Raw genomic sequence first — 10,958 nt, forward strand, 5'->3', positions numbered from 1 at the left:
CCAGCTTCAAAATGGATTCAGGGCATTCGGCAATTTGAGTTTGTTAATGTAACTTTTTTGGGTACAATTTTAGAATCTACTTCTTCCAATCAGAATCTACTTATTTTTTATTTAGAACCCTTAGAAGATTGTAAATAGTATCTGACTGGTTGCCCATAGCAACATCGCATCTGAAATAGTTATGTTCTGTCCTTTTCATCAATGCATATATATCATCAAGCACAGCTGCTATATATGATATTTGATGAGATGTATTAGGGAACGTCTTAACTTCTGTATTGCTGCCGGACCGCCGTCCGTATCTTTGCCCTGCAGGAGCCCCGGTCAGTAGCGATGCTCAGCTGGATGGGTTCCAAGGACTAGATAAAGGGGCGATTGCAGATAAGAGCACAGGCCGGACGGAGGCTGAACTGGTCTCTGCCGCTACATGAAGAGACATCTCACTATAAAATCCTATGAGAAGATGTGACCGCTTTACAAAGCCAAAGGCTTATTCCGCAGGGTTGTCTGCATCAGATAGGAGAAGCGTCCGGTCTTCTGACTGATATAAATACGTGACTGAAAGCACAGAAAAACGTCAGAGTGCCATGTGTTTAGTGAGTGTTGCTGGACGGCGCACACACCCATGAATAAAATAAGTCGTCTGAAGGTGGCAAAACAAAATCCTACTATGGGCCCTATTCAGACTTGATGGCTGAGCACATTTTTTCTCAAATGGACAAAGCCATGCTGCACTGCAGTTGGGGTAGATGTAACGTGTGCAGAGAGAGTTAGATTTGGGTGGGTTACAGTGTTTCTGTGCAGGGTAAATACTGACTGCTTTATTGGTACACTTTCATTTTAGATTTCAGTTTGAACACCTGCCCAAATCTAACTCTCTGCACACGTTACATCTACCCCACCTGCAGTGCAGCATGGTTTTGCCTATTTGAGTAAAAATCCAGACTTTGCAATCAAGTCTGTATTAGGCCCTATGTCCTGGGCGGGTTGGGATCATTTGGTCTACAGCAGGCATGTCCAACGTTGGCCCTCCAGATGTTGTGAAACTACACATCCCAGCATGCTTTGCAATAGTTTTAGCATTCTCTAATAGCAAAACTGTGGCAAAGCATGCTGGGATGTGTAGTTTCACAACATCTGGAGGGCCAACGTTGGACATGCCTGGTCTACAGCATGATGGTGTACAGCCGTTAGGTCGACATGGGAAAAGGTCGACATGGTTCTAGGTCGAAGGTCATTAGTTCGACAATGTCTATGTCGACAGTCAAAAGGTCGACATGGGGTTTTTCACAGTTTTTTTACCTGAATGACAACACAGCCGACATGGACACCGTTTCAAGTGCACCGCATCGCTGCGCTCGGCACACTCCTCTTATTCTCCCGCCATGCCCTAGTGGATGGTAGGGCATGAAATACCGCCTGTCGGCACATGTCGGCTGAAAAAAAGAGTGAAAATCCCCATGTAGACCTTTTTGACTGTCGAACTAACGACCTGTCGAACTAATGACCTTTCAACCTAGAACCATGTCCACCTTTTCCTATGTCGACCTTTTCCCATGTCGACCTAATGACTGTCGACCATCATGCTGTAGACCAAGTGACCGCATCCCGTCCTGGGCCCCTTTGCTGTGCGCTCTGGGACTTCTACTTGCCACAGTACAGCGGCGTAACTATAGCACCGCTGTGCATGTGGGGGCGCCGGGGGCTGCGGTGCTATAGTTACACCCCCCCAATCCCCCGCAGACTTACCTATCTCGCTGGTCCCGGCGGCTCCGTTCTTCTTCTGCTGAGGACCATCACAAAATGGCCGCCCCCATATAGCACACAATTCTCTGAAACTGTCTGCTGTATGGGGGCGGCCATTTTGTGGTGGTCCTCAGCAGAAGAAGAATGGAGCCGCCGGGACCAGCGCGATAGGTAAGGCTGCAGGGGATTGGGGGGGGGGGGGGGGGGTTTGCATGGGCGGCGGGGGATTGGGGGTGCTTGGCAGGGGGGGGGGGGGGCGCCCAAAACTTAGTTACGCCACTGCCACAGTATGAACGTCTTCAGTTCTTCCTCCAGGTCATTTTCCTGATCCGAGAGAACCCGCTTCTGTTGGAGCCGGAGGCCATGAAGAAATGCAGCACAGTGTTGGATCTGATCTGCGAGAAGTGTATGAAACAGAGAGACATGAATGAAGTCCTGGCCATTAAAATGCATTACTTCAGCTGTATATTCCAGAAGTGCAGCACATATCTGCAGGAGCAGGAACACAAGCTGGACTCGCTGGTCAGGAGGTAATGCCGGAGCTTGGGTCTCGCTATAGCCGCTTTATGTGTATAGAGATGGGGGAGACCTCAAATAATAGTCTGAAGACTCCTTTCTAAATGGGGAATGGTTTTGATGTTGGGAGATACTCCGATAAGGAGTAACACACAGGCTCGCAAACTCGGTCCTCAGGACCCCACACAGTGCACGTTTTCCAGGACTCATCACAGAATCACAAGGAAAATAATTAGCTCCACCTGTGGATTTTTTTTAATGGGTCAGTGAGTAATGAGTGCACCTGTGCACCTGCCGGGTGACCTGGAAACCGTGAGCTGTGTGGGGTCCTGAGGACCGAGTTTGAGAACCCCTGAAGTAAGATAATTAGATTTAGTTGCTGATTGGGTGGATAATTGGAATCTACACCCAATCATGTTGCATCTACAGAAGGAAAGCGCCATCTTTGTTGAAGAAAAAAAAAAAAACAATATAAAATCATCATAAGTGGGCTTATATAGAAATGTATTTATTTTTGTTTACATATAGGCAAATATTTTTTGTTTTTGTTTTTTTTACTGTGTAAACTACCTCCCAGTTATCAAGGGGTAAAGAAACCCGTCGGTCACATCTCCCCCTTCCCCAGTCTGTTGCATGTTTGATGAAAAGAATATTGTATTGTTGGCTTAGTAGTTTCTCTGTAAGAATATGGGCCTGATTCAGTCCTTGCCAGTGTTCGGAACCCAGCGAGCTGGTTATCGCCATCCTACCGAGTCACCACCCCCCGCCCCTGTGCATGTTCGCAATTCCCCTTCCACTCGGAACCGCAGAATAAGTCAAGATTCTCACTTGGCGCTGCGAAGGCCTCAGGGAGGAGGCCGCGGATGACGTCAGTGGCCATCCCTCCAAGCAGCCATCAAAGACTAGCCTTCCCTGGCTGCCTTTGGACGGACTGCTCGCGCATGCACACTATGTACCATGCGCGGTTATTCGATAATCGGCCAGTGAAGGGATCTGAATCCGGCCCCATATGTGCACTACATGAACAAGTGTTATTATTGGACAAACAACTTGTTACATGTATGTTATATTTTCTGATACCTCTGTCGCTGGGGGTCACTTAATATCAATACCATATTCCCATATGGGAACAGGTACACCTACAATACGCATAGTCTACCGTACGCCAAACCTATACTCTGATGGTCATTATCCCAGGCTCCTCCCCCTTGTCCCAGGCTCCTCCGTAACTAGCAGACCAGCAGCGTCCCAGTTACATCGTTGAATATGTTGATCCCAGAGACAAATGACTGACTGTTCTGTGACTGTTCAGTTTATTGAAGGAGAGAGACGGCGACGGGTTCCCTGTGTTTCAAGAGAAGTTCATCCGAGAATGTATCCGGAAGTTTCCGTACTGCGAGACTACACTCCTTCAGCAGCTGGTCCGGAGCATCGCTCCCGTGGAGATAGTAAGAAGTGAAAAAAACTAATTTGAAGATCTTCCTTATGGAGTTTATTACATAATGTATTGTTATCCCCATACACCCTGGATGAGAAAGTAGAAGTTATCACACAGGAGAGCCCTTCTAAACGATATTTTTTACTATATGCTCTAGAGCCGGCATGTCCAACGTTGGCCCTCCAGATGTTGTGAAACTACATATCCCAGCATGCTTTGCCACAGTTTTGCTATTAGAGAATGCTAAACCTATTGCAAAGCATGCTGGGATGTGTAGTTTCACGACATGTGGAGGGCCAACGTTGGACATGCCTGCTCTAGAGTGTACACGCAATATCATTAACGATGCGCGCTCCGTGAATCGTTAATGATCCTCTCCCTTGTCCTGTATGTACAGACGAAGGAGGTCCTCGTTAAGACAATCATGCTGTGGCTGCATTATACCCCATTCACACCAGCCTTTTTTCCCGGGTCGGCCCTGGGAACAACCCGGGTGTAGTGCTGGTGTAAAAGGGTCCCAGGCCAAAATCCCAGGAGACATGCCCCGCATTTCAACCCTGGTAGCTACCTGGGTTGCTCCCGGGATCGTCCTGGGTTATGGTGCGGTGTGAACGGGTAACCTGGGTCGAGCAACCCGGTTCCCATTCAAAGTATGGAGGAGGCAGCACTGTCAACTCCAAATGCTGCCTCCCCCCCCTCCCCTTGACAATGCACCGTTGCCCCGCCCCTGTGTGTTGTCACTGACCCGGTATATTGACCTTGTTTGTCATCCTTTCATTGTACTGGTTGTCTGTCGTTTCAGGGTTCCGACCCCACAGCGCTCTCCATCCTCACGCAGGCCATTACGGGGCAGGTTGGCTTTGTGGATGCGGAGTTCTGTACCACCTGTGGGGAGAAGGGGGCAGATAAGCGCTGCTCTGTCTGCAAGTTGGTGAGTGTTCCCTGCGTTGGCCCAGCGCCAGCATAAGTATCCATCTCATACACTGTAGCAGTTACAATCTCATTAAACGCTAACTGCTTTGTGTACAGTTACAGGGAGAATCAATACAAATTACCACGTACTCCCAATTAGGGCTAACGACCGTTCCAGGCCGCAGCTTTGGGATGTGTAGAACAGTTTTGATTACAGTTCTCTCAACCCAGTTTTCAGACGTGGCGTTAAGAAAAAATGTTCTTTTTGGTTCTTGCTCCCAAATATAGCAATAAGTGAATGAAGAGGATGCCACTGCTACATGTTACTGATCCGCAAGTGTGATCCATGCACATACGGAACGCGTTACTTCCTCGCTAGAGGTTCGGATTACACTTTGTCCCTGGTAGTGCACATCACTCGCAGGAAAGAGGGTTTTGCATCTATATAGAACATTATAGCTTCAATGAAACACTTACAGAAATGTCCTGTAACATTTCATGGGTGCACACGCGTTTCTCTCTTTCAGGCGGTCTACTGTGACCAGAACTGTCAGAAGCTGCACTGGTTCACACACAAGAAAGTCTGTAAGATGCTGAAAGAGAAGAGGGAGAAGCAGGAACACGAAGCGGCCAGAGAGAAGAGGAAGCAGGAAAAAATATCCGCCAAAGGTCAGTGGTTTGTCATGTAGCTTACTGACGTTATTGCAGCGCCCCTTCGCATCCTGTGGGCTGTGGCAGCGGGTCGGTCAGATGACAAGACAAGTTCTCCCATGCTTGTAGTTTTTTTTTTCTGAATTGATAAAGTACATAATATGTTAGATGCGCCAACTCTTCTCTGGTGCCCAGGAAATATGGCGCTGCACCTAAAGGGGAACCAGAATTCCGTTTTTAGAATTGTGGCAGATCCAAATTCTTATTCATTTCCATATATAAATTCTCACAAAGTGAAGTGAATGTCACGCATTTCTCCATTCACACTACTTAGATATTATATAAACACATGCTGAGTCATACTTTGAGGTGATGCAGGTAGTTGATCACATTAAATCCAACCTGAATTCTCTGTGTGGAGTTTGTAGTTATGGCAAAACCAGTGCTTGTGGCTGACATTCATAAAATATGTTGACAGAAGCGAATATTGTCCCTTCCTACATAGTTAAGCATTAAGATGACATCTCAACACAATTTATTTAATTTTTTTTTTTTTTAATTTCTCAATTCTGATACTATAGGGCACTTTGATCCAAAAAAGTTTGGGCACCACTGAATTAACTGTTCGTCTCCTACTGGAGATTTACCAGTGTTATTCTAAAGGTGGCATCCCATCACGGTACCACACAAAAGGTGGCCTCCCATCCCGGTACCACACAAAAGGTGGCCTCCCATCCCGGTACCGCACAAAAGGTGGCCTCCCATCCCGGTACCACACAAAAGGTGGCATCCTATCACAGTACCACACAAAAGGTGGCATCCTATCACAGTACCACACAAAAGGTGGCCTCCCATCCCGGTACCACACAAAAGGTGGCATCCTATCACAGTACCACACAAAAGGTGGCATCCCATCACGGTACCACACAAAAGGTGGCCTCCCATCCCGGTACCACACAAAAGGTGGCATCCTATCACAGTACCACACAAAAGGTGGCATCCTATCACAGTACCACACAAAAGGTGGCCTCCCATCCCGGTACCACACAAAAGGTGGCATCCTATCACGGTACCACACAAAAGGTGGTATCCCATTACGGTACCACACAAAAGGTGGTATCCCATTACGGTACCACACAAAAGGTGGCCTCCCATCCCGGTACCACAAAAAAAGGTGGCCTCCTATCCCGGTACCACACAAAAGGTGGCCTCCCATCTCGGTACCACACAAAAGGTGGCCTCCCATCCCGGTACCACACAAAAGGTGGCCTCCCATCCCGGTACCACACAAAAGGTGGCCTCCCATCCCGGTACCACACAAAAGGTGGCCTCCCATCCCGGTACCACACAAAAGGTGGCCTCCCATCCCGGTACCACACAAAAGGTGGCCTCCCATCCCGGTACCACACAAAAGGTGGCCTCCCATCCCGGTACCACACAAAAGGTGGTATCCCATCCCGGTACCACACAAAAGGTGGCCTCCCATCCCGGTACCACACAAAAGGTGGCATCCCATGACGGTACCACACAAAAGGTGGTATCCCATGACGGTACCACACAAAAGGTGGTATCTCATTACGGTACCACACAAAAGGTGGCCTCCCATCCCGGTACCACACAAAAGGTGGCCTCCTATCCCATCACAGTACCACGCTTAGTCACTGAGCTTTTCAGAATGACCCATTTTGTATCACAGTTGTTAGCAAATGCAGGCTGCATTTGGGTCTGATTGGAACACCTGAATTCAATCATTACCAGGTGTGGCCAAATAAGGTTCATATAGTGTAGCTCCGCCTTCAATAGCTATAGCAACTGCAAGGGTTAATCTGGCGGCTCCTACTGTACACCCCTTGTATCAGAACAGAGATCTGCTGGGTGATTACATTTCCATGCAGACCAGCCAGAGGAGCGAGCGTCCGCTACTCCCCCTCCGATTCCTCTTATACACCTCTAGATTGTTCCCACACCGGGAAGAAGTGGAAGAACATGATTGTGTGATCGCTACTTAGCGGGAGAAGCCATTGTGCAGTTTCATGCCTTCCATTTGAATAGCTGGGAATGGAGACCAGCTGTAATCCGGCCTTTGTTCTAGATTACCCGGCAATGTGCAGTGTAAATGCAACCGGCAGCATTGTGGTCCTGCAGGGATGCGCAGCAGTGGGTATTTGTGTTCCCTCTGAAAGCTTTCCTTCCGCAAATGTCTGCGTGCTGCTGCGGGTTCTTCTGGATGCGGAAAGTTCATTATTGGATCTGTGCCTCCAATACAAATCCGTAACACATAATGCAGGAATAAAAGGTGATTTTGTAATGTGGGCACAGAGGTGACTCCTGCTGATGATGCCTTTTCTGTGTAGTGTACATAGGAAAGAGGCATTACACCTGAGGATATGACTTTGCATTCGCCCTCTGGATCACATATGATATACATACCATATCCCAACAGTCAGGATGACGGCAGTCCAAAGTCCGACCCAGCATCTCAATGTGGAGAATATGACAGGAACTCATTCCTTACCGTAACCCTCTCTGTATGCGGTCCCTGGGATGACAATGTCTAGGCAGACAGTCACTAGGCCCACCACTAGTGGTCGTCAATGACTAAGTTGACACCTAAGAATGATCGACTCAAGCTTAAGGTCGAGATGAGTTTTTTTACAGCGGGGCACCGTGCCCGACGCACTCGCCGTGTGAGGGGACGCGGTGCCCATGGCAACATACACCCAAAGACGGGAAAAACTCAGTCATACTTATTTATGTCAAGTTTGTGTCGACATTCTGTCACTGTCAACTGTTAGTGGTTGACTTAGTGACTGTCAATCTAGACATCGTATATCATCTATACCGTAACGAATCCTCTCCCCTACAGGCCTAATCCTTACACCCTAACTGTCCCCACTAGTGCCTAACCATCGTAACCCACTGCCAGACCCCGATCCGCAATGGCATATTTACGTTTGGAATGCTAGCTGTGTTTCGGTGTCCACGTCCTGATCTATTTTTGAAGTTCGGTCGCTGGTGTCCTGTCGGCAGTTGGTATGCCGGCGTCCTGGCCACATCATCTACTAACATGTAGGTTTTTTTTGCTTGTTGCACGTTACCATTTACAATCAAAAGTCCACATGGCTGGTAAAATATCTAAAAAGTTTTGATCTATTTTAGCACTTTATTTGTAGGCTGAATCTTCTCCCTGTGTCGTTAGTGGCATTCTGCTAACGAGCTACAGACCGCTGTGACTGGGGAAAGTTAATCACAGCCACATTGTATATCCCAGTGTAATGTCGCTCTCTCTCCGCCGGGAATGCCAGATGGAGCTGTATACTGTAGCTGGGCCTGTCCTACTAATTGTCCGTTTCCATAGTGATGAATACAGAGGGGACGACTTCATTTAGAATGTCACCGTGAACTTGCCATCACTTGATAATTAATTTCTTTTCAGGGATTCATAGAATGTTAATACAATAATAACGCCGGTGCATTATTGAAAACAGAATGTAGTACTCATGTCAACACTACAGGTCTGATGACACGGAACATGTTGACATCTGCATAATGATGCCATGTTAGCATGTGATATGTCGGCATTCTGCAGGGAGTGGAGGTCTAGGGTTAGTCCCTTGTGGTAGGTTTAAGCAGGTAGGGCAAGTTGCTAGGTAGAGGGTGAGGCTGCAGGAGGGGGGGGGGGGGGGGTCAGGCTACTAGAGGTGAAGGTTACTGTTAGCCTGCAGCAGTGAAAGGGTGAAAGGTTAGAGTTAGGCTACAGGAGTAGTAGGGTTAGGTTATGGGAAGAAAGGGATAGGTTAAGCTATGACAGTGGAGAGTTACTCTCCGGCAGTGGAGCGTTAGGGTTAGGTGCCTGCACTGGAGAGTTAGGGTTAGGCGCCTGCATTGGAGAGTTAGGGTTAGGCGCCTGCATTGGAGAGTTAGGGTTAGGCTCCTGCAGTGGAGAGTTAGGGTTAGGCGCCTGCAGTGGAGAGTTAGGGTTAGGCGCCTGCAGTGGAGAGTTAGGGTTAGGCTCCTGCAGTGGAGAGTTAGGGTTAGGATACGGCAGTGGAGAGTTAGGGTTAGGATACGGCAGTGGAGAGTTAGGGTTAGGATACGGCAGTGGAGGGTTAGGCTCCTGCAGTGGAGAGTTAGGGTTAGGCTCCTGCAGTGGACAGTTAGGGTTAGGCTCTTGCAGTGGAGAGTTAGGGTTAGGATACGGCAGTGGAGAGTTAGGGTTAGGATACGGCAGTGGAGAGTTAGGGTTAGGATACGGCAGTGGAGAGTTAGGGTTAGGATACGGTAGTGGAGAGTTAGGGTTAGGATATGGCAGTGGAGAGTTAGGCGGTACTTGTGTAGTAGCACGGCGCCCATCGCATCGCAGACCATATCGCATGCGATATCGGCCGGTGTTCTACAATGGCATACAATTTTAAAATTGTATGCCATTGTACATGGCATACAATGCGATGGGATGTGATTATAAATTGTATAAGCACCCTAATGGGTGCTTACAATGCTTAAATGCACCCCCACACTACCCCCCAAGTATAAACGTGAACCCGAAGCGTGGCGAGCGCAGAGGTACGCGTCCTACGACCTTTTCATACTACCACTATCCACGACGGCGTGGTATTGATTTTATAAAGTGTGGCGAGTGCAGGAGCCCCGCGCGGGGACGCGGATACCTTCACAGGTATCCGCGTCCCCTCGCGGGCTTCACAGGTGTCCGGGTCCGCTCGCTGCGCTCGCCACACTTTATAAAATCAACGCCACGCCGACGTGGATAGTAGGGGTATGAAAAGGTCGTAGGACGCGTACCGCTGCCCCTCGCGGACTCGCACTCGCCACGCTTCGGGTTCAAGTTTATACTTGGGGGGTGGCGTGGGGGTGAATTTAAGCATTGTAAGCACCCATTACGGTGCTTATACAATTTAATATCGTATATGGGTCAAAATTGCATCGCATGCCATCGGCATGCAATGTGATAAAAAATCGTACGACTAATTATCGTGGGCGCCGTGCTAGTACACAAGTACCAGTTAGGCTCCTGCAGTGGAGAGTTAGTCTTAGGCCCCTGCCGTGGAGAGTCAGGGTTAGGCTATGGGAAGGAATAGATCGGTGAGGCTACTGCAGCGGAGGTTTACTGTTCAGCTACGGGAGAGTCAGGCACTAGGGGGAAGGGTTAGGCTATGGGAGGGGAACATTGAGAATGCGGTAGTGGAGGGTTTGGTTAGGTTATGGGAGGGCTCAGGCTTAAATGGAAATGTAACGGCATCACCTAGCCCTCTGCCGCCTGTGCCTAACCCTAACCTTTCACTGCCGGAGCCTGTAACAGATAGGGGCGCTGAAGCTGCAGAGATGCGTATAGCTTTGCATACTGGGGAATTCATGCATCTGGTTCTGTGTGTCCAGTGACCATTGAGGAACATCTCAGCCCAGTCATCAAGTGGTTGTAAAGTCCATCGGTAACCGCTGTCACCATAGACGTCTGATGGAGCCTAGTGGAGCAGTTTGCTTTGTACACACGCAGAAGAGGCAGCTATGGCTCAGGATTGACCCCATCATGGAAGTGGTGCCTTAATGATATCACTGCTTCCTGTAGTGTTCTACATATTGGCCTCGTCCCATCATGTGTACAAGATATCTGCCCCTGTAAGCTGCAGCATACATAGAGACATAACAACCCTTACAGACAATCTATTCTCCTTTACAG

The 10,958-nt window shown here is 48.6% G+C and overlaps 1 protein-coding gene across 1 annotated transcript in view; it reads left to right on the forward strand.

Moving 5' to 3' along the window:
• ANKMY2 (ankyrin repeat and MYND domain containing 2) overlaps positions 1-10,958 on the forward strand; it is a 28,792-nt gene that overhangs the window by 16,486 nt on the left and 1,348 nt on the right. Inside the window, exons 6-9 of the mRNA XM_083186779.1 lie at positions 2,062-2,276; positions 3,575-3,710; positions 4,503-4,631; positions 5,140-5,281. Coding sequence (XP_083042905.1) covers positions 2,062-2,276; positions 3,575-3,710; positions 4,503-4,631; positions 5,140-5,281 — 622 coding nt within the window. The remainder of the gene's footprint in view (positions 1-2,061; positions 2,277-3,574; positions 3,711-4,502; positions 4,632-5,139; positions 5,282-10,958) is intronic.

This window comes from Crinia signifera, chromosome 5, assembly GCF_055691185.1.
Source record: "Crinia signifera chromosome 5, ASM5569118v1, whole genome shotgun sequence".
Classification (NCBI taxonomy): Eukaryota; Metazoa; Chordata; class Amphibia; order Anura; family Myobatrachidae; genus Crinia; species Crinia signifera.